Source organism: Lepidochelys olivacea (assembly GCF_965140295.1).
Source record: "Lepidochelys olivacea isolate rLepOli2 genome assembly, chromosome: 3".
NCBI classification, from domain to species: Eukaryota; Metazoa; Chordata; order Testudines; family Cheloniidae; genus Lepidochelys; species Lepidochelys olivacea.
The window spans coordinates 201,509,814-201,534,777 of record NC_140413.1 but is presented as its reverse complement, the minus strand read 5'-3'; the positions used below and the strand labels follow the sequence as shown (position 1 = coordinate 201,534,777).

The window sequence follows — 24,964 nt, the reverse complement described above, 5'->3', positions numbered from 1 at the left end:
TGCATTCACCCCCAAACCAGCCCACTGCTAGTGTTGCCTATCCCCTTTGTATTCCCCCACCCGCAAACTTCCCTGCCTCCTTTGCATTCACCCCCAAACCAGCCCACTGCTAGTGTTGCCTATCCCCTTTGTATTCCCCCACCCGCAAGCTTCCCTGCTCCCTTTGCATTCACCCCCAAACCAGCCCACTGCTAGTGTTGCCTATTTCCTTTGTATTCCCCCACCCGCAAGCTTCCCTGCCTCCTTTGCATTCACCCCAAAACCAGCCCACTGCTAGTGTTGACTGTCCCCTTTGTATTCCCCCACCCGCAAGCTTCCCTGCTCCCTTTGCATTCACCCCCAAACCAGCCCACTGCTAGTGTTGCCTGTCCCCTTTGTATTCCCCCACCCGCAAGCTTCCCTGCCTCCTTTGCATTCACCCCCAAACCAGCCCACTGCTAGTGTTGACTGTCCCCTTTGTATTCCCCCACCCGCAAGCTTCCCTGCTCCCTTTGCATTCACCCCCAAACCAGCCCACTGCTAGTGTTGCCTATTTCCTTTGTATTCCCCCACCCGCAAACTTCCCTGCCTCCTTTGCATTCACCCCCAAACCAGCCCACTGCTAGTGTTGCCTGTCCCCTTTGTATTCCCCCACCCGCAAGCTTCCCTGCTCCCTTTGCATTCACCCCCAAACCAACCCACCCCCAGTGCTGTCTGAATTACAATGATCAGACGCATAGATGAACACGATTTGTTGGGGGAAGAGTCAACATGGCTTTTGTAAAGAGGGCCTTCCCAATCTATCAGAATTCTGTGAGGGGGATTAACAAAGGTGGACAAGGGGGATCTAGTGGATATTATGTACTTGGACTTTCAGAAAGCCTTTGACAAGCAGGGCCGGCTCTAGGTTTTTTGCCGCCCCAAGCTCCAAGAGTGCAACTGCCCAAGGAAAAAAAAGGATGGCTGGAATGCTGCCCCTGGAATTGTGCCGCCCCGAGCACATGCTTGCTTTGCTGATGCCTAGAGCGGGTCCTGTTAACAAGGTCCCTCACCAAAGGTTTGGATGCAAAGCAAACAGTCATGGGCTAAGAGGGGGGCCTTCTCATGGATTGGTAACTGGTTAAAAGACAGGCAACAAAGGGTACGAGTAAATAGTCGGTTTTCACAGTGCAGAGAGAGGTAAATAGCAAGGTCCCCCAGGGATCTGTGCTGGGGCCAGTGCTGTTCAACATATTCATAAATGATCAGGAAAAAGTGGTAAACACTAAGGTGGCAAGATTTGCAGACAATATCAGGATAGTTAAGTCCAAAGCAGACTGTGAGGAGTTACAAAGGGGTCTCACAAAACTGGGAGACTAGGCAACAAAATGGCAGATAAAATTCAATGTTGATAAATGCAAAGTAATGCACATTGGAAAACATAATCCTAACTGTCCATACAAAATGATGGGTTCTGAATTAGCTGGTTTCAGAGTAGCAGCCGTGTTAGTCTGTATCCGCAAAAAGAAGTCCGATGAAGTGAGCTGTAGCTCACGAAAGCTTATGCTCAAATAAATTTGTTAGTCTCTAAGGTGCCACAAGTCCTCCTTTTCTTTTTTTCTAAATTAGCTGTTAGCACTCAAGAAAGAGACCTTTCAGTCATTGTGGATAGTTCTGTGGAAACATCCGCTCAATGTGCAGTGGGAAAAAGCTAACAATGTTAGGAACCATTAGGAAAGGGATAGATAATAAGACAGTAAATATCACAGTGCCACTTTATAAATCCATGGCTTGCCCTCAGATGGAGTACTGCGTTCAGTTCTGGTTGTCCCATCTCAAAAAAGATATATTAAAATTGGAAAAGGTACCGAGAAGGGCAATAAAAATGATTAAGGGTATGGAACAGCTTCCATGAATCAAGATTAAAAACACTAGGACTTTTCAGCTTGGAAAAGAGATGATGGGGAGGCAGGAGGGTTATAAAGGGCTGTAAAATCATGAATGGTGTGAAGAACGTGAATAAGGAAGTCTTGTTCCTTCACATAACACAAGAACCAGGGGTCAGCCAATTAAATTAATAGTAGAAGGTTTAAAACAAAAGGAAGTACTTCTTCTCACAGTGCATAGACAACCTGTGGAACTCATTACCAGGGGATGTTGAGAAGGCCAAAACTATTAACTGGGTTCAAAAAAGAATTAGATAAATTCTTGGAGAATAGGTCCATCAACGGCTATAAGCTAAGATTTCGGGGATGCAACCCCATGGTCTGGGTGCCCCTAGCTTCAGATTGCCAGAAGTTTGGACTGAACAACAGGGAGTGGATCACTAGATAATTGCCTATTCTGTTAATTTCTTCATAAGCACCTGGTATTGGTGACTGTCTGAAGACAGGATACTGGTGACCGAGTATGGCCATTCTTATGTTCTTATGCCTGTGCCCTTTGCATTCACCCCCTCCATCATCCCTTCCGCCTTTGCATTCACCTTCCCTCCCCCAACTTCTCCACCCTCCTAGTGTCTGCCCCCTTTTCATTCATTCCAAATCTCCATGCCCCCTTTGCATTCACCCCCAAACTGCCCCGTGCCTAGTGCTGCCTCCCCCTTTTCCTTCATCCCAAATCTCCACATCCCTTTTGTATTCACCCCATCAACTGCCCCACCCCCAGTGCTGTCTGTTCCCTTTGCATTCACTCTCCCAAACCGCCCCACCCCCAGTGCTACCTGCCTGCCACCATTGCATTCACCCCAAACCAGTCCTCATTGCTGGTGCTCACCATGCTCTTTGCATTCACTCCCCAAACCTCACCACTCCCAGTGCTGCCAGCCGCCCCTTTGCATTCACTCCAAAATTTGCCACCCCTCGTGCTGCCTTGCCCACTTCGCATTTTCCCCAACTCTCACCACCCCCGCTGCTGCCTGCCCCATTGGCATTTACCCTCCAAACTGCGTTGTTCCCACTTTACACAGTTAACATTTAATAACACATCAAAATATAAGTTTAACTGACACCCACACTATAACATGTTTACTCTAGGTTCTTTTTCAGACCAGTAATTCCCAGCAGTTGTAACTCCATTAGTAGTAGCTGTAATATGGACAAGACTTTAGCATTTTTATCACTGTGTTTAATCCTGGTCAGAGTGGATTGGAAGCTATGGTTTTGAAAAATCCAGAGCCTGGGTAGATGACAAGAAGGTGAGCCCTTCTAAAATGAGTCTACGCTAGTGTCCACAGGCAGAGCTGAACAGTCAACAGTGTGAAAAAAGTAACTTGCAAAAAAAGCAAACATCATTCTGGGATGTATTAGTTGGAGTGTTGTAAGCAAGACATGAGAAGTAATTCTTCCTCTCTACTCCACACTGATTAGGCCTCAGTTGGAGTATTGTGTCCAGTCTGGGTGCCACATTTCAGGAAAGGTGTGGACAAATTGGAGAAAGTCCAGAGAAAAGCAAGAAAAATGATTAAAGGTCTAGAAAACATGACCTATGAGGGAAGATTGAAAAAATTGGGTTTGTTTAGTCTGAAGAAGAGAAGATTGAGAGAGGACATACAGTTTTCAAATACATAAAAGGTTGTTACAAGGAGGAGGGAGAAAAATTATTCTCCTTAACCTCTTAGAATAGGACAAGAAGCAATGGGCTTAAATTGCAGCAAGGGCGGTATAGGTGGGACATTAGGAAAGACTTCCTAACTGTCAGGGTAGTTAAGCACTGGAATAAATTGCCTAGGGAGGTTGTGGAATCTCCATCATTGGAGATTTGTAAGAGCAGGTTAGGCAAACACCTGTTAGGAATGGTCTAGATAATACTTAGTCATGCCATGGGTGCAGGGGACAGGACTAGATGACTTCTCGAGGTCACTTCCAGTCCTATGATTCTATGAATCTGGGAATAATTGGTTTACAAGGTCCTAGATTGGACAAGCTAGAAGCATCTGATATGACCTATCAGAGCTAAATACTTTATTGAATACAAACGTTTTCAGGAGTAGTAAACTTTTCCAAGGCACTGCTGGACCAGTGATTTAAAAAAGAGAATTTCAATGCCTGTATTACACTGAGGGCCTGATTCAAAGCCACTGAAGTCAATGGGAGCCTTCACTGATTTCATTGGGCTTTGATCAAGCTCTAGGTCAGTGGTTCTCAAACTAGGGCCGCTGCTTGTTCAGGAAAAGCCCCTGGTGGGCTGGGACAGTTTATTTAACTGCCACGACCGCAGGTTCGGCCGATCGCGGCTCCCACTGGTCGCAGTTCGCTGCTCCAGGCCAATGGGGGCTGCAGGAAGGGCGGCCAGCACATCCCTCGGCCCGTGCCACTTCCCGCGGCCCCCATTGGCCTGAAGCAGCAAACTGCGGCCAGTGAGAGCCTCGATCGCCCGAACCTGCGGCTGTGGCAGTTAAATAAACCGGCCCGGCCCACCAGGGGCTTTCCCTGAACAAGCAGCAGCCCTAGTTTGAGAAACACTGCTCTAGGTCATCTGATGCAGATAGGTGCCTACTGGGATTTTCAGAAGTGCCTAGGTGCCTAATTCCCTTGGGATGAAGATCTTTAGGCACCTAAATACCTTTGAGAATCTGGCCCCATGGTCCTCTTCCATACTACATCCTTGTAGTGTGAATACGTAGAGGACAAATTTAATTTCAAGTACTGTGTGGCTAATTTGCTCCTTATATATTTTTCTGCATTCCACATGTTCATCTAACTTTGATTCTTCTTTTGGAACAGTGTTTGACAGCTTGTCTGTAACAGGTGGGTGGGCTATTGAGATTAACTCAATTATTAATCTTGGTGGATTTTGCCCTAACTGTACCTCTCTCAGGCCATGTCTACACTACGAAAGTACTCTGACTTTACAGAAGTTGATTTTTGGGAACAGACTGTATACAGTTGAGTGCATGCGTCCACACTAAGCACATTAAATCGGCGGTGTGCGTCCACAGTACCATGGCAAGTGTCGACATTCCAACACAGCGGTGCACTGTGGGTAGCTATCCCACAGTTTCTGCAGTCCCCGCTGCCCATTGGAATTCTGGGCTGAGCTCCCAATGTCTGATGGGGCCAAAAATTTGTCGCAGGTGGTTATGGGTAAATGTCATCAGTCAACCCTCCCTCCCTCTGTGAAAGCAACAGCAGACAATCATTTCACGCCCTTTTCCCTGGATTGCCCGAGCAGACGCCATAGCACGGCAAGCATGGAGCCCGTTCAGCTCACCGCAGCAGTTATGACCATTGTAAACACCTCGCGCATTATTGTGCAGTTTATGCAGACTCAGCACCTGAAAAACCAGGCGAGGAGGCGACGGCAGTGCGGTGATGAGGATATGAACACAGATTTCTCTAAAACCATAGACCCCAGCAATTTGGAGATCATGGTGTTACTGTGGCAGGCTCATGCCATGGAACGCCAATTCTGGGCCTGGGAAACAAGCACAGAGTGGTGGGACTGCATAGTGTTGCAGGTTTGTGTCAGGTGCTGTCAATTGATTTTGATGCCCAAGTCTTTCTATTTACAGTTTCTAAAGCTCTTATCCAGTTAACCTCCAGGTAAAGAGTTTTAGTGGTAAAGAACCTGTCTCACTGTATGTTTCAGATGGACTTTTCTGCTAGAATTGGATAAATATTTCCAAAAAGTTCTTCAAATATCCACTTGAATGAAAACCTCATGTTTGTTTCACTGGTATTCCTGTTCCTCTTTATTTACAAGTCTGGTATTTACAATAATGTTTGCAAAAAGGAAAAGCATGGCAAATGTTTGAATTAATACATATTTGTATGCAAATACCAATGCATGTATGTACACATGAGTACTTGCACTGATTGTGTCCACTCTGTAGGTTTGGAAGTCAAACAGCCAAGTAACATAGACAATAGTATGTGAATTTAATGACCAGACTCATGAAACAAATATATTAATTGTAAATATATGAAGCAAAGTTGTAGTTTGTGCAAGTAATCCTTTTACACAGATTTGTAAAAAAAGAAGTATGTGTGGATAATTAATGAACAAATAAGCTATCATTTGTTTTACAGTACAAAGGCTCCAAATGACACTGGGGCAACATTGTGCTAAGCACTGTACATATACATAGTAAGAGGCAGTCCCTATTGTGAAGATCTTATAATCTAAAAAGACAGACAGATGGCAGGAGGAGAAACAGAGGTCTGAAGTGACATGCCCATGGTCACACAGTAGGGCATTGGCATAATGGAATCCAGGTCTCCTGATTCCCTGTCTAAGGCCCTATTTGCTGGACCACATTAGCTTAAAATAGCCAGATTGTTTGCTGGAAATAGACCAGCTCTCCTTTTCACTCTGCATGTCATCATGTGTGAAGGAGGCTCTTCTGCTCCTGAAACTTTCTTTGCTTCTAACAGTTCTGTTTCAGTTGAGTTGGAGGCCTAACTATGTCACCCTCAGTAGTTATACAAAACTGATCCCTTTTCTTTTTTTTAAAATGTACTTCTATAAATAAAAGTGGGCTTTTTTGTGAGGGAGCGAGGGATTGGTTTTCTAATCACCTGAATAATATCTACAGGCTTTTATTTATGCACATAGATGAGTTTATGGTCTAGACATGTTAGGGTGACCAGACAGCCAGCGTGAAAAATCGGGACAGTGTGGGGGGTAATTGGAGCCTATATAAAACAAAGCCCTGAATATCAGGACTGTCCCTATAAAATCGGGACATCTGGTCACCCTAAGACAGGCTGGTGGCATGTCATGTACACTCTTTCCCGGAAGCACACTTTTCACTCTAAAGGGTACCAGTTGTACTAGATCCCACCCTCTTGTGTTTTATTTAGCCTGGGAACTCCCAAAGCTATGTGTCTTAAGTATTGCTGGCCCCTTTCCGCCTATACTGGGTGGAACAATTCACCACTGCTGGGTAAGGTAGCTCAGCATCCTCTCATATTTCAGTTGTTGATTCCTTTTTTGCCCTGACAGATGAGTGGCTGTTTCTGACTGCTCATGCAGAAGTAATATTTTTAATCTTTTAGCTGATTTATTTTTTTCTAAGTTCTCCTTCGGAGTCATTTATGTTAGTTCTGTCTTCAAACTCTCTTCTATCTGTCTGAGCAGGAAGAGAGTGGGATTTTGTACAAATTAGGGCATCCTTGAACCTCAACGCACGTGATTGTAAATTAATTTGCTGGATGTCTTATGAATTTTCTCGCATTTCTTTTTCAATCCACTGATGTATTTTGCATGCTATGAGAGAATTTGTCTCTGTGGTAATGTTCTGTGTGAAACGCTGTGAGACTAATGCGGCTTTCTGACACCAGAATATTTTTGGATGATAGAAGGCACACCTCCAATCTTTTTGTAGCAGGGCCTGATAGCTGCAGCCTCTATGCACCTGACCTTTCATGCAAGCATCACCACCAAGATGCAGCCTGGGGGAGTCAGATAAGAGTCTGCCTCTCTCTGATTCTTGGGATGTCTGTAATGCAATGAGCGTTTGATGGAAAGATGCTCTGCCATATTTTGTAGTAGTTCCCACCTCTTCCTAGGCAGCTGTACATTAGGAAGTAATATTGAAGCATCAGCTCTCCAAATACAGAGCTGCTCCTCCAGTTCACCCAACTGTAGCACCATGGGTGGTCTTTTAAGCCTCAGTGCTTTTGAGAGTAGAGGCGCTTAGAAGCACCATATTTGCTGAGCAGCATTGAACACACTTCTTGGCATGCCTATGTTCCCAGCCTTATGCTTTGTGTGTCCAGGGGTACTGGTCACCCAAAGTAATCCACAGGTTTGCTAAGTAATCCACATAGCTAAGAGGACTCTTGATGGTGCCTTTCAGAGTAGCAGAAGTGACCCTATAAGCCCATGTTCCCCTATGCTGCATGGGGATTTTAGTGATTAAGCAATCTTTAGTCATGATTCAAGCTGTTTGGATAACCCCTGCTGTGACAATCTATCTTGTGACGTTGAACTCTTACCTATTGTTCCCCCCCTACTGTCGTTCCTATTTTATTTTTTAATTGGTGGATCATTAAACAAGCTCTTGCTGATGACCCTTTATTAGAGAATGTTTACATGTCTCAGACTCAGACTCACAAGAGCCTTATGGTGAAAAACAAAGATCTAAAATAATATAATGTATGCCCAGGGTTATATTGGCCATGGTTTGTGGGATGCTGAAAGTGTCCTGGCCTTTCTGTTACTTGGCCTGTATTTTTTGCTGGTCTGAAGAGCTTTTTAAGGTACGGTGTCCTGTGAGTCCCAGAGATATACACTAACAGTATGCAAAATTTGAAAGCTGGGTTTCTGACTTGTTTCTCATGTCAGTGCCTTTTTCCTTCACCTTCAATTCTGACCTAGATTAGCAGCTGCTGTTTCAAGAACTGTTAGTCAGAACCACATTTTATATCATTTAAATAGTTGTCAGTAAAGGCTCAGTGGTTTCTAAATCTGGCTCTGGATACCACCAAAAAGACAGCTAGATTCTATTATCCTTACTTATGCCGAGTAGCACTTTACTTCATGATTGACTCCATTGTAGGGGGGTACTCAGTGGGAGTAACATGCTACTTGCTGGAAGGGTAGCAGAACCTCCTCCCCAGTTCGTGGTGTGGGAAATCTGCTGAACCCCACCAATGATTTGGATAGGATGAACTCTGCCAGAAAAGCAGAAATGTTATGAGAGTGGCGATTTTATGTGAGGATGTGTGTCTACCCACATTATGGAGAAAGCATGACCACTGTGGCCCTTTCTTGTAACACAGCATCATGACCTGCATCTTGCTTTTCTGTCTGTGAATAGATTTTTATTAAAGAATTTTGTCTGCTTGCTCGCTAGTGAAACACCCAGCTATATACAGATAGAATACAGTACAAGAGCCCCATCACTCCAATAGTCCATTCTTCCACTTCTAAGTATAATGCAAGTGTTGGTTTTGTTGGTAGTTGCATTTAATTTTCAACAGTTACTTTTAAAGGGGCTCTCAATTTAAATTATCCTTACCTAAGTAAAACAAACAATATTGAAAACCTAATTTACTTTTCACTATTTATGATCCTTTGTTTACTGTTAGAATTTCTTTCAACTTGAACAATTAAATTCATTTATGGGCCTAATTCTGTTTTCATTGTGCAAGAAAATCACTGACGTGTCAATAAGAAATTTCCTTGGGCAAGAATATTGAATTGTTGACCCAGTCACTTTTGCTTTTGAATATTGTCATTTGCAATTGCAGATGCAGAGGTGCAATGTTTGGGGTGCAAATACTGCGTGCAAGAGTCTGGTTATTTCAAATGGTTGCTATTGGAATTTAGCATCATAATTTAAGTCTTTCTTTTGGCCTTCAGAGTTTGTAAAAGCGTGTGATTTTTGTTCTTGTTACAAAATTTAATTTGAGGGCAAAATTTGAGTTGGCAGTGTCCTTTTAAATCAGAACATTTTAGTATTTTTGACTTCTCAGTATTACCTTTTGGAGCTAATTTTGTAAATTTCAGGATCTGAGACTTACTATGGGCACATTTAAGGCAAAAGTTACTTTTGTGACCATTGGAACAAGTATAATCAAACCTTCCAGGCCCTGCAACTGCACAGGATCTGAATGAAAAGTTAGGTATTCTTTTATGTCATTGTTGAGGGGCAAAATTTTAGCTATGATACAAACATCTTCAGGTGTGAATGGCTTCTGAAAGTGAGCAGTGACCATTTTATTTTCAGAGGTCTGAGTCTTCCAGCATACCTTTACCCAGGACACTAGCTAAAAAGACTGTAAAATCTGTTTGACCTGCTGTCAGACCATAGTGCCAAAGAGTTCAAATAAGATAAAGGGAAAATGTGTTCAGCTTCTAACACGGGGGTGAATTCTTCCTAAACTGATAAATAGAGAGACAAGGTGGGTGAGGTAATATCTTCTATTGGACCAGTTTCTGTTGGTGAGAGAGACAAATTTTCCAGCTTATACAGAGTTCTGCAGGTCTGCAAACCAACTCGGAGTATCACAGTGAAATACACCTTGTCTCTCTAATATCCTGTGACTGACACAGCTACAACAACACTGCAAACAACAATAAACTAATGAATGTCTCTCAGCTAGTATATAATTGGACAGAGGTTATAATCCAAATTCATACGGATCTGTGAGCAGGGCCAGAGTCCATGCAGCTGGACAGAACCTCAGCAGGGCTCCCAAATTAAGCAGCAGAACCCATTTTAGGGTTTCAGGTTTATTTACAATTTTTTCTGTAGACCAATCAAAATAATGCTCGCCGGCAATATCTTTGGCCACATTCCCTAAATCCATTTTAATAGTCTAAAATCTAAACAAAACAATATAGACAAGGCAGCTTTTTTGTCAATTAGAGCTTCCAGTCCTGGCTTTTGGTCAGCAAACACTTGTCAGTTCTTTTCTGAAAAGAACTCTACCCCATTTTAAATTTCTGATCCTAACTAACCTCCTATGCACCTGATTGACTCAAGTGCAGGTACAAAACTAGGATTTATTTCCCAGAATCCCATACCATGGTGTAGTTCTGAAGGGACCCAGTTAGGACATCACTGCAATGGGATGTGTCATCACTACAAGAGACTCCTCGCACATGGAGCACAATAGGAGATATACAAGCTGTCATAGGGTCCCTCTGACTGGCAGGAATGGAGTTATCATCCAGGTAGAGGAGAAAGGGACTTACTGGGCCACGGACTCCTTTTTAATGAAAGGTTGTGAGGGGAGAGAGGAAAAAGATATCCAAAACCATCATCTGACCATGACACAGGGTTGAGGAGACAACTCATTAGAGCAGGTGATATCCTCTCTCCTCTTCAGTTTATATTTCTCTTTTTGAAGAAAACTAGTTTGCTGTGCAAAGGAATTTCTCCTGTAGGATGTGTCCTTGGATAGGGCTATGTTTCTGGGATTTTCACTAGAGCACTCAGGAAGTGAGAATTGTGAATCACTGAAGGTCTCCTAAACTGCTTCACCAGGGTTTTCTGTAGAGAGAAAGGCCAACATTTCGATTTTCATAGAACAGGTGGTGGTGATGGATGTAATTTTTAGGGTGCGAGTACTAAAGGAATAAGAATTGCTGGTAGAGAAAAGAAGCTGGTAGGGCAGGCCTAAGGAAAAAGAAAAGGGTCGGGGGGAGGTTGGGTGGGTCTGGGGACGGTCCAGTGGTAGCACTTGCCCAAGATTTGGGAGGCCTGGCTTCCATGTCCTGTTCCACAAGAATTTCCTGTGTGACTATAGACTGGTCTATCTATGCCTCTTTCCCATTTGTAAAATCAGGATGGATAGTATTGCCTTACTCACAGAGGTGTTGTGATGATAAATACATTAAACATAGTGAGATATTATGGTAGCGGGGGCCATAAAAGTACCAAAGGTAGGTAGCTAGATTGATATTGTTAAAGTAGAGTAAGAGTTTTTCCTTTGATTTCAATGGGAGGAGAGTCTACAATATGTAAAGCAACATGAGCGTGGAATAAACCCATAGTGGACCTAAAATTGTTTGTATAAAGATCTGGTATTCTTTTTTTCTAGTGCAGATCTTTATTTGTAACTTCTTTTTGATATTTTAGGGGCTCTGTTTGAACTGATAATCATGGCATCCAGCAAGTTTGTTATTAAGGTAAGCAGAGCTTCAAATCTTTCATAATAACCAATATTACCACGGTAATCTTTAATATATGGCTACACTATATATATCTGTATTTAAGTTAATGATAAAGTATCAGGCCAGCATAGCACATTTTGTCCCTTGGTATTCGCACTTACAAAATGGAGACTATATTCATGACAATAAAAATGCAATTGGTATACCATGTACACCACTGGACCTTGGCAGAGTACCTCTGTTGGAGGTTTTGTCCTTTCAAATGAAATTTAAAAAACTATGCTTGTGTAATTTAAAGCTAGTCACTTTATAGTTCATAGTTAGTGAGTCAGAAAACTGCATGAATTGCAGGTGTAATAGTCTTAACTATCTGGATTAAAAATAGGAATCACTTCTCTCTGACTAATATTGAAAATTAACCAAGTAACTCCCTCATCAGATCATCTAAGACTTTTGTTGTTTTTTTGCAGGTAATCATATTGTTAAACTTTCTTTGTGGTCAGTCACTGCTTCTTGTTTTTTTTTTCCCACAATTCCTATTTTTTTCCTCTTCTTCTGTAGCTCTTTCCAGGTGTTAATTGTTTTTATTACCACACTGTAAAATATTAACTGTAAAATAAATCACAAGAGCATATATGTATGCTTTTTTATTTATTTATTTATGTGTTTATTTATATATGTATATATATATATAGTTTGTTTATATATGGTTTCATTATATAATATCTAAATATTTAAAGATTAGCGCTGTCTTTATTGAGGTACCATGTAAACTAGCATTGTATAGTTCTGCCCACCTGCAAACTATTTCAACTCAAAGTAATGGGTATGTAAAAAAATCACTCGATCTGATTATCTGCTTCTGCTTCCAGACCTTCTTCTCCGTTATCCTAAATGGAGAAATGCAAACAGTAATTTAGACTTTGCCTATAATTTCATGTGATTAGAACAGCGTGTTGATCTTGGGTGGGGTGTTCTCCAAGATTTTTCTTCGTAGGAGAACTTATGTTTGTCCTTTGTGGATAGGTAGCTTTACTTTTTGGAGGGTTGTTAGAAAATATTCATGATCATCCAGATATGGCAGTCATCTAAGCTGCCATATCCTGGTTTCATGGCAAGCTAACCTATTTAACAAAGAGACCAGCTGGTTAGTCCTCCATGGTATGTAGTCAAGGCTGTACCACAAGGGAAAGAGAATCATAAGTCATGCAATGAGCTTTTTAGCATTTTCCTCCTCATATCATCTCTAACTTGACTGTACATACAGTCCCATGTCTTGGTCAAGGACAACTATATATGCCAGAAATTTGCATCTTCTTCTCCATCATTACAAGGGAAGATAGGATTAATATTTCACATTTATAGCACTCTGTGGCTGAGATCCTGAGTATACATCACTGGTACTCTACTGGTAGAAAAATAGCAACAGGAGCCCTACGGGAATCCTGTTATTTGATCGGCTGAGTCCTGGTGTCATCAACACTAGTGCCATTGCCAAGGTAATCGGCTGGGTTGAGTTGGCGTGTTTGTGCTGGATAGAGTCTTGAGATCTTTGGTCTCTAATCAGCAATGTGGTGTGGATTGCCTATCTAGCACAGACACTGCACCTCTATCCAGCCGTTTACTTTGGCAATCACACTATTGTCAATGACATCATGAGAGCTCAGCTGAGCAAACTGATGGTTTCTCATACAGGTGTTTCATATTGCTACTGTATGAGTCAGGTACCAGTCACATCAGCCACAGAATGCTATAGGTTTGGGATACTTACTTCTATTTCTCTTTGTAATGTTGGAGAAGCAAAGGCAAATTTCTGGTGTATACAGAATGCTTAATAGGAATATAAATTAGTTTAATATTTTTTGTGTCCATGAAGTTTTTCCAGGTTGATAGCTGTAGAAGCAATTTCCTATTAATTGAAACCTGAAAGATCACTTTGTCAGGCTTATTTATTTACTGGGCGTAGATTTCCATTTATGGGTTTTTGCTTACCAAAAGATATGTTCTCCAGTGAATATAAATATGATTGCTCCCTCTCTCCTTTATATTCCACTTTCTGGAGACGGTTTTTCTTCAAAAGGCTCCCCATTAAGGACCAGAAATTGCTTCTGCTCCACTACACGGAGAGGCAATATAAGATAGCATGTTCTTACTCTGTTGAGGCTTGTAATACAATTTAAAGTAATAAATAATAGAAATATTGTGCCACTATTGCAATAAATATTGCATACAATTGAAATATACATATTTGGGCTTGTCTTCCCATGAGTAGTATGTAGAAATGGGAGGAAAACACCTCAACATTATAAGTGGTGGTCAGAATCTGGAATATACAGCTTATTATCCCATCTTTCATTTTTGTCTTAATAGTTTCAAATGTGTTTTAAAAAGAGAAAACACCTACAATATATTCAATAGCTTTACTTTATATGAAGATACATGTATTCTACCAGAGGGCTCTCATAGGATCTTTTAACATCTTTCTGCTGTGTAATGTTAGATTATTTTCAGCAGAGGGAGTAGTTGGTCCACATTTGAAAGAAGAGCATAAGCCTTTTTGTGGGAGATTCTTAAAAGCAAATGAAATGAAGTTAATTGATGCAGTAAAATCGCTTTTATACGTTTATTACAAAAACTACAGTTAAGTCCTAAATGCACATATTTCAGTTGCCAATTGGCTGGAAATCATAGTATATTGTGATATGCGACAGCTAACATTTAATGAATAGTAATTTGAGCAGATATTTTCAGTTTTAAGCAATACTGATACCTCCTTGCTTCATGGTGTGCTATATGGTAGAATCAAAAAAACTAAAAAATGAGGCATATGAACTTAATTAGGATAAAGTCTGTGTGTGTCTATGCTGCTAAAATATATTAGTGCTATTATAAGTAAGCAAATCTTAACCTTAATTGGGCAGGCTTAAAGCAAAATCATGAACTGTATATAGATTTGAGAAAAAATACCACTGGGCTTTTGTTTAAAGTTGATGAAATGTTAAAAAGGAGAATTCTCCTGAAATTATGTAATTTGCATCTACCCATGCCAAACTACTCAACTAAATATAGTAAGCCATGTAGCCATAATATAAATCAACCTCATATACTATTTATAATATGTTGATCTGTCATGCCTTTCAAAAAGAGTACATCTGAGTTGGTAACTCTTAAGCTTTAGTGAAAATATGCTAAAATAATAAATCTCTTCTCTGAGATGTTTTTTTTTCACTTTGGACTTCCTTGCATTTACACATTAAGGGCTCTGTTCTAACTCAGATTTGTGGACCTTTACTGCCACATATCTGAGATTAGAATAATTGCTGTTAAAATGTTCCACTGGTCAGCCAGGACATTTTGGGCTAGATTTTCAGAAGTGGTCAGCTCCCCACATTTCTCATTGTTGTCACTGAGAGCTGTTGAGGGCTAAGGTCTATAGGTTGCAAACTCCTTGAGGCAGGGAACATGTCTTACCTCTGTTTTGTATGGGACCAAACACACAGCCATTGCTTAATAAATAAATGCAGAGAGAACCCTTGGTATCTTTTAGTTTAAATATAACCATCAAACATTGTTAAAAGTTTTCCTGTTGAACATTTTTACACTTCTTAAAGCATTCCATTAAGGGAAATATACTAAAAAGTTTTAATCTTTTTATCAGGGTGGAAAAGGACTGAATAGATATACTGAGAGAAATGTTTTTTTTTTGTCAGACTGTATACTAGTATTGACCTATACCATAATAACAATAGCATGTGATTTTAGAACAAAGTTCTGCCCCCAGATATGTGCGAGTTGCCAATGAGATCTGGTTGGGCCTGAGAATACAGAATTGGACACTTTATTTTGGTGTGGATTCATTGTGGTTTCATTTGCAATATTGGGGCAGGGTAACTTACTTTTAGAAAACCATTAATAAAATTAATATTTCCTTTTTATGTGTCTCTCCTCATTTCTTTGCTCTCTGATTGCTTAGCTGCCATAGACCTTTTCCAGGGTATTGACAATAACTTGTGTATTGAGTGATGATCCTGTGGCTGACTCTTAAAGCTGATTGTCTTGCTTACTTGGATAGCTACTGAAGTTAATGATTTTGTAAGTTTCACTGGCCTGAGGTAGCCAATCAGTACTATCCTTGTAGCGGAAAACAAGGCTTGACCTATCTTTTCCAGTAAATAGTTCGGTTTAAAATATAAAGTATAGTTAGATTTTTAATCTGTTGTTGATAGGATAGTGGCTAGGTCTTTGTTTTAGGACCATGGGGAATGGGCTGTGCATTTTACTACTCTTCTGAGTAGTTAAATCCATATGTATATGAATGTACTGTTTGTAAGGTGTAGGGAGAGCAAGGGTAAAAAATACTTTATGTAAAAGATTGCTATTTTCCAAGATACTGCTTTTATAGAGTAAACAAAAGAGATTTTCATAAAAATCTGTCATGACAGATCAACGGTTTTGTATCGGGTTCTTGCAGCTGAATGTTTTTCCTACATTATATATTGTGCATATCTTTTGACATATCACTTAGCTTGGAAAACCAGCTCTCTAGAGGGATGGCTTACCTTAAATAATTATAGTGAATGTATTTTTCTGCTTCTTCTTAGTATGACTATAAAGGCTATTTTATATGTGAAATCAAATAGGTTATATTAGTAGGGATACTCTGGCAAAACATTTTCAAAAGAATTAAATTATTTTTTAATATTAAAAAACAGTATGTAAGAATTCAATTTAATCTTAAAAGTAAGATGCCAGAGTTCTGTGAATTGTTTTTAGAGGCTGCTGAATGAATTTTCCTGATATAGAAGGAGGCCCGATAATTTAGTATGTTTTTTGACCCACTTACTTTAAGGGCTATACTACCCACTCAAAATGCTGGGTTCCCAGGGATGGAATTCTTTTCATAAGGGCCATGTAAGTACCTAAAGTAAATAGTATTTGAACTGACACAGGGAAGAAAGGTAAGCAGCAGGATACGGACCCTGGACTTCAGGAAAGCAGACTTCGACTCCCTCAGGAAACGGATGGGTAGGATCCCCTGGGGGACTAACATGAAGGGGAAAGGAGTCCAGGAGAGCTGGCTGTATTTCAAGGAATCCTTGTTGAGGTTACAGGGACAAACCATCCCGATGAGTCGAAAGAATAGTAAATATGGCAGGCGACCAGCTTGGCTTAACGGTGAAATCCCAGCGGATCTTAAACATAAAAAAGAAGCTCACAAGAAGTGGAAGGTTGGACATATGACCAGGGAAGAGTATAAAAATATTGCTCGGGCATGTAGGAATGAAATCAGGAGGGCCAAATCGCACCTGGAGCTGCAGCTAGCAAGAGATGTCAAGAGTAACAAGAAGGGTTTCTTCAGGTATGTTGGCAACAAGAAGAAAGCCAAGGAAAGTGTGGGCCCCTTACTGAATGAGGGAGGCAAGCTAGTGACAGAGGATGTGGAAAAAGCTAATGTGCTCAATGCTTTTTTTGCCTCTGTCTTCACGAACAAGGTCAGCTCCCAGACTGCTGCGCTGGGCATCACAAAATGGGGAAGAGATGGCCAGCCCTCTGTGGAGATAGAGGTGGTTAGGGACTATTTAGAAAAGCTGGACGTGCACAAGTCCATGGGGCCGGACGAGTTGCATCCGAGAGTGCTGAAGGAATTGGCGGCTGTGATTGCAGAGCCATTGGCCATTATCTTTGAAAACTCGTGGCGAACCGGGGAAGTCCCGGATGACTGGAAAAAGGCTAATGTAGTGCCAATCTTTAAAAAAGGGAAGAAGGAGGATCCTGGGAACTACAGGCCAGTCAGCCTCACCTCAGTCCCTGGAAAAATCATGGAGCAGGTCCTCAAGGAATCAATCCTGAAGCACTTACATGAGAGGAAAGTGATCAGGAACAGTTAGCATGGATTCACCAAGGGAAGGTCATGCCTGACTAATCTAATCGCCTTTTATGATGAGATTACTGGTTCTGTGGATGAAGGGAAAGCAGTGGATGTATTGTTTCTTGACTTTAGCAAAGCTTTTGACACGGTCTCCCACAGTATTCTTGTCAGCAAGTTAAAGAAGTATGGGCTGGATGAATGCACTATAAGGTGGGTAGAAAGTTGGCTAGATTGTCGGGCTCAACGGGTAGTGATCAATGGCTCCATGTCTAGTTGGCAGCCGGTGTCAAGTGGAGTGCCCCAGGGGTCGGTCCTGGGGCCGGTTTTGTTCAATATCTTCATTAATGATCTGGAGGATGGTGTGGATTGCACTCTCAGCAAATTTGCGGATGATACTAAACTGGGAGGAGTGGTTGATACCCTGGAGGGCAGGGATAGGATACAGAGGGACCTAGACAAATTGGAGGATTGGGCCAAAAGAAATCTGATGAGGTTCAATAAGAATAAGTGCAGGGTCCTGCACTTAGGACGGAAGAACCCAATGCACCGCTACAGACTAGGGACCGAATGGCTACGCAGCAGTTCTGCGGAAAAGGACCTAGGGGTGACAGTGGACGAGAAGCTGGATATGAGTCAGCAGTGTGCCCTTGTTGCCAAGAAGGCCAATGGCATTTTGGGATGTATAAGTAGGGGCATAGCGAGCAGATCGAGGAACGTGATCGTCCCCCTCTATTCGACATTGGTGAGGCCTCATCTGGAGTACTGTGTCCAGTTTTGGGCCCCACACTACAAGAAGGATGTGGATAAATTGGAGAGAGTCCAGCGAAGGGCAACAAAAATGATTAGGGGTCTGGAACACATGACTTATGAGGAGAGGCTGAGGGAACTGGGATTGTTTAGTCTGCAGAAGAGAAGAATGAGAGGGGATTTGATAGCTGCTTTCAACTACTTTAGAGGTGGTTCCAGAGAGGATGGTTCTAGACTGTTCTCAGTGGTAGAAGAGGACAGGACAAGGAGTAATGGTCTCAAGTTGCAGTGGGGGAGGTTTAGGTTGGATATTAGGAAAAACTTCTTCACTAGGAGGGTGGTGAAACACTGGAATGCGTTACCTAGGGAGGTGGTAGAATCTCCTTCCTTAGAAGTTTTTAAGGTCAGGCTTGACAAAGCCCTGGCTGGGATGATTTAATTGGGGATTGGTCCTGCTTTGAGCAGGGGGTTGGACTAGATGACCTCCTTAGGTCCTTTCAAACTCTGATATTCTATGATTCTATGATATGTCTATTTCAACTGCATTATACAAAACAAGTACAATGTACAGCTTTGGGTGGTGGTGGTCTAATAATAATAATGCTAATTAGTATCACAGCAATACTGCCATCAGGATTGAAGCCCCATTTTGCTTGACACTATGTAAACATAGTAAAATGTGTTTTTTTCCTTTATCTGTCACCTGGTTTTTTAGATTTTAAACAGCGTGAAGGGTTGGAGAAATGGAAACAACATAAAAACAAAGTTATCAGGGGTGATGGGCACATTTATTAATTGCTTTTATTGTTTTTTTTTCTTACTGTGCAATTTCTCTTTCATATTTATGGGGGAAGGAGTGGCAGGATATGGAATGGCAAAAGAGGTGAGTAAATAAGGGAATGGGAAAAAGAATAGAAGAAGAACATTAATCAGGAAAGGAGTGAATGGATAGCCTGATCCCAACCCCTCTGAAATCTCTGGGAAGATCTCCTCAGACTTGAAAAAGCTATGGATCAGGCCTGGGGAAAGGAGGGAGGAATGATGGAGATCAATGAGATTAAGGGTGATAACAGAGGAACCTTGAGGGAAAAGGGTAGGAAGAAGCTGGGGTACATGCCAGTAATATGAGAGAACTTTCCTGGCAGTCACTTGATGTGGTACAGAGTAAAGGGCTGCTGGTACAACTCGTTTAGCCTTCTGTTTTCAGTAATTTAAATAATTAAATTTACTTTTATACCTAGAAAGTGAGGTTTCTGAATTATGTTTTCCTCTCCCATCATGTGCTATGTAAATTGATTCTGGTGGGTGAAGATTCAGTATTATCCCTGTTGTCTGAGTGTTCAGTGTGTTGGGACATTATGATAGAAGGAGAGTGAAATGAGGAAGAGATGTGACAAAAGAGTGTATGCAGGATAAACTAAAAGACAAAATTCAGTAGTCCACAATTTCCTTAAAATTGTTCTATTCTTTTAAGCTGTGCGGACAAAAAATAGGTTATTCAATTTCAGTTCTCCAATAAAAAGTGAGTGTCTGATGCATACTACAATATTTACCAGTCAGCTGTGACTCTGCAAATATTCTTTTTGACTGAGCATGCTAACGTTTCCTTAAATAACAGTAGAGCAGAAAAAGTCACATTGTGTATTTTCTGCATTCATTGTAATCCATGATGTTTGATGATTCTTGACTATTGTGAAAACCCTTCTAACCTGCTGATAAAATGATGACTAATGGCCAGCTGATGAAAATAGATGCATTGCCATGGCTTCAGAAACTTTAGTGTTCATATAAATGTTTCATTTTCCACAGTTGCTCTTACTCGGTCCGGGATGATGCTGCACTTATTCTTTAACAGTTGACAGCTGCTCAATCAAGCCACAACAGTGTGATTGGCAAAAACTATAACTTCCAGTTAAAGTTTTAAAAGTAGTTTAAGGAACTAAAAATGTGAAACTTGAAGAAATCAGATTTGTAGCCTTTTCAGATTAAGTAATACTTTTGAGCTGGGTGATGATAATGAAACATAATGGCTCTTTCTGTGGACCTGACCCAACCCCATTGTAATCAATGAGTTTGGGATCAGGGCCTGTAAGAGTATATTGGCAATAGAATATAGCCTAACTCTAAGGATTTATAAAATTGTTCTGTCACCAGCCTTATTCAGTTTGGCTTGTTAGCCTTAGTTATTTTTGAGGTTTTTTTTATTATTAAGGTAAGTTCAAGGTCTGTCAGTGTTCGCGCTCCCTATCCCTCTCTAGGACAGGTACCTCCAAATCAGTTATAAACAAGATTTAACTTTCATATGGAAACCAAAGGCAGATTCTAGGGGAGGAACTCCAAAGCACTATAATCTTGTTTGTCATCTGATTCACCCACATTTTACCCTGGTGTCACTCTTTTGACTACAGTTACTTCTGACTTGCTGTGAGGCCCACTATGCTTCCAGTAGAAGTTCTTGAAGCAAAGCAAAGTATCACTGCATGGTTCAAAATACATAATATCAAAACTCATATTTTGATGACTGAACTGATACCACTGATATATATATCAGGAATATGAAGATAGAAGGCCAAATGCATTGGATTTGAATGCAGTAAAATTCACATGCAGACTAACCGGTGAGCTTCAGAAGTCTTTTCTTCACAATCCATTTTCTTTAAATTATTTTGTTATTTGTTCTAGGCAGTATCACGTATTTTCCTGTTGCTGAACTTAAAACTTAGATGATAGACTTGAGCTGCTCTTCCTAGCACTGTGCTGCAGTCACTGGAATTGAGCTGCAACAGGAGTTTAGTAATACTAACTAAAACTGCTGACTGAGGGGTTTTTCATACAAAGTAAAATAGACAAGCTAATTGTGGAATGGAGAGACTGAGGATTTTGGAGGAGAGATGAATTGATCCGCTGTTCCAGGAAGAGGATACTTGATATTCTGTTACTTGAAACACAAGGGGTGATCTGATTAGAACTGAATTTGCATTTCAGATACCAAGGGGAAAAAAAATCTGGTACAAGATAAATTTGTAGGTTTGTATCATATAGAGAAGACATTACCAAGTACTGACAGCAGCATGGCAATAAATAAATACTGTATGAAAGAAGAAGATTATATTTTTTTGACTTTGAATACATTAGAAGTCATCTCCAGTTTCTCCCATCGCTCTGCGTTCCAGAAAATTGTCCAGCCTGTATTTAAAACCTATGGTAGGAAAGATCCATACAGCTACACTGGGTTTCAGTTCCATTCAATAATAAATTGCAGTGATGGTACCAATAATAATAATAATAAAATATATAAAATTGAAGAAAATTGAAGAACAGAGGACTATGCAATAAAGAAAACACACACAGAATATGAGCTGGTATCCTAACCCAATTAAAAAGCAATTGTTGGTTCCAGACAGTAAATGCTGCTTAAGTGTTTCAGTCTGTGTACTGATGAGCAGTTAGTTCTTCTCACTTGTGAGGGAGAACTGAGGGAAAGACTATAGATAGTCTGAATGGTAACTGGATGCTGTACAAGAGTATTTTGCACACATGGAGACTCTTTTCTGTCTCAAGTATCACTCTCCTACACAACTGTATCACATGTATTGTGCAATTAGACATTTACCATCAGAATTTTCTTTTGCTGCAATATTCTTTATACTTTGAATGGGAAATACCCTGGGTGGTAACTGTCCATTTTTAATGGTGCCTACTTGTAATGACTGATAAATGTATATGCAGCTGTATCAGCTTGTTACTATTTCCATCTCTGCTTGGTTTTTTTTGAAAGATGTTAGCATAAGGATTGTGCAGTACTCTGATAAACAATGTGCTTGGTTATGAATCTGAAAAATTAACTATATACTGTTTGTCCTTTGATACAGAAATGGAATATTCTAATTGTGAAGCTTAAATTAGGGAGTTTTCAACGATTGTCAAAGTTTGCCTAAGGGATCTAGTAAGTAGGTGCAAGGAGTCTGGTGTATCAGACATTGCTGAAATGAATAAACAGCAGTTTATATGACACACAAATAATTATTGTTCTTCAAGCCTAAACCAGCGTACTCTTCATTTAAACTCAGGGACTTCACAAGGCAATGTCTTTCTTCTCTGTTCCTTGAATGTAACAGTGATTTAATAAAGGACATGGCTATGGATTATTGCTAAGGACATGGCTAAGGACATGGTTATGGATTATTCTGTTTTATATCATCTAGATAAAAACACTGCAAACCGTATAAATGGTGAATGTAAAATATCTGCTGAACTGGAGACTTAGGAAAAGCTAAATTTTAGGCCATTAGTAGGAGGATCTGTTCAGTACCAAAATCCTAGACTTTGGCAGTTAGCAGGGCATGCCATGCATAACTTGCTCTTCTCTATTTTTTTCAGTTCCTAATATTCAAGAGATAAAACTCATTCCAACAGTAGTAAAATAGAATAGAAACTAATCTGCACAACACTACCATACTAACAAGGCAATGTTCATTAACTGAGACCAAGTTTATTGTGAACAGGTGTGTTGTACTCTTATTTATTCATACTGGAGTAGCACCTAGAGGCTCCTGTCAAGAAAACGTTTGCATTATGCTAGTAGCTGTACAGTCACATAGTGACAGGCTGCGTCTCAAAGAGGTTATAGTCTAAACTGAGAAGTGTGGCAACAAATGAGTGTGTCCTACCATAGGAGGACTACAGTGAGAGAAATAAGATCATCCAATTAAATAGGTCACTATTGCACAACGTGTTTCTTTTTAATTTTAAATAAATTGGCTATCTCTGCCAGACATGCATCAAGCCCTTATTGGTTGGCTGTGGCAGGTGTCACAGCAGAGGTTGACCTTGAGGAGAGGGTAGTGAATTTATAGATTTGTGTGGAGCAGGTGTTTCATGAATATGAGATGTTTTCTGTTGCCAGTTCACGAAGTTTAATTGTATCCTTCCCAGAGTTAAATCCATGTGCTTTGGAAAGTTACAGAAGTGAAAAGCTGGTCTTGAAAGACTCCAGAAATTCAAAGGGAAGGTTTCTCTCATCTACTTGTCCCCAATTTCTGGCAGCTGAACAAAATGTTTTGGTTTGGCCTTGAAAATATGTTGATACTATATCTCTCTCAGACAATTAGGACATAGATAAGCATGGCCATTAATTATATTAGGACTGTGATTACAAATCCCTAATCCAAAGAAGTAATTTTACAAATGTTTTGCAATTACCATGGGCATTACAGAATTTACTCTCCTCATTTAGTGTTATTTGCAGAAACTGAATAGTGATACAGACTAGAAAAGGTCTATCTGCAAAGCCCAGTCTATTATAAAACAACGATTCCCCCCTCCCCATACAGCAAAACCGTCACTAATTTGCATGTACTTCAGGGCTTTATGAATTATTCATAAGATTATAAGGTTACAAGGGACCATAGTCATCATCTTCTAGACCACAGGTTTTCAAGCTGTGGTATGTTTATCACTGGTAGTGCATGAGCTTGATGTTCCATCAGTCACTTCCCAGTAATTTTTTATGAAGGTGGTATGTGAACCAGTAACATTTGGGAGCTGCTGCTCTAGACTATGTCCATTAATAGTCGGCATAGCTGACAGCAGAGGATTCTTATTCCTGCTGAAAACCCCAGATTCAGTAACCTTCAGGATATTTCTCTGAACCTGAATATTGCTGCGAATGTTGGAGCACTTCAGCTATAATAAAATACACATATACAATATTGCTAATACAGTGATATTTGGCAGTTGAATGTGTGTGAATGTTCCTTTTTCTATCCTTATTTTAGTGACAGAGACTCACACAGGTGCAACAGTTGGAACAAGTGTTTTAATGAGCTTTCCTTCCAACCCCATTAAGTTTCACCCTGGTCACTATGTTTACCATGAAGTTGGGTCTTGGTCTTGTTCTGGGAGTGGACTGGTGGTAAACTTGATGAAAATAGCAGGAATTCTGCAGTTGAAGGATAGGAACACACACTCTTTAATCAAACATTGTTTTAAAGCCTACTTATTTATCTTGTTGTTATAGCAACAGAACAATATCTCATTTCCAAGCAATGGATAATTCTGTACTACATAACTGCAGGAAGCTTTCCCAGCTGAAAACATGCCATTCCTCATTCCATTTATTGACTAGCTGAGAATTACATTGTGTAAATTTGTCCATGGAACGGGAAATGTTATTACATGTGGCAACATGAATCTAAAAGTAAATGTTTTTTAAGAAACAATGTGCAGAAAACTTAAATTATGAGAGCTGTTGGTTCTGATTGAACCTGGAGAGACTGGGAGTTTAGTAAAATGAAAAATATGAATCGTTTTTATCATTTCTACATATACCTACACTTAGTGGTCAAACAATGGAAAGGTCCCTGGAATAATGTTCCTTGAGTATTGCTGCTCCATGTGTGAGCGGATTAAATCAGATATCTGCAATTCTTCATCACTGGCAATTTTTAATACAAGATTGTATTTTTTAAAAATATGTGATCTGGTTCAAAAGGAATTATTTTAATTCTGTGGCCTGTGGTATTCAGGTGGTCAGAATAGATGATCACACTAGTCCATTCACCATGATCACAGTCTATAAATACCATATTCTGCCTGGACTTGGATAGAAGATCAGTGACTTGAAACTAATGTAAATGATGCTCTGAGATGATCCAGCACCCTGGAGCCCAAGAATCAAATCCCAGTTAATTTGAGAGCAACCTCTAAAGTCATTGTCCAAACTGAGAACTCTGTGCTGCTCTGTAGCGTTGGTCATACTACTGTTACGAACTGAATTGTTTCTTCTGTTCTGTTTGGAGTATCACATTAATTAACTAGAGA

General features: G+C 40.4%; 1 protein-coding gene across 4 annotated transcripts in view; it reads left to right on the top strand.

Annotated features, from left to right (window-relative positions):
- SLX4IP (SLX4 interacting protein) overlaps positions 1 to 24,964 on the top strand; it is a 126,648-nt gene that overhangs the window by 562 nt on the left and 101,122 nt on the right. For 3 of the 4 annotated variants that reach the window (XM_084623558.1, XM_084623560.1, XM_084623561.1), the window contains exon 2: positions 11,492 to 11,541. In XM_084623558.1, the coding sequence (XP_084479684.1) occupies positions 11,515 to 11,541 (27 nt within the window). In that variant the 5' untranslated portion in view covers positions 11,492 to 11,514. Of the gene's footprint in view, positions 1 to 5,215; positions 5,417 to 11,491; positions 11,542 to 24,964 lie in introns of all 4 variants that reach the window. The other variant, XM_084623559.1, reaches the window with a different exon arrangement.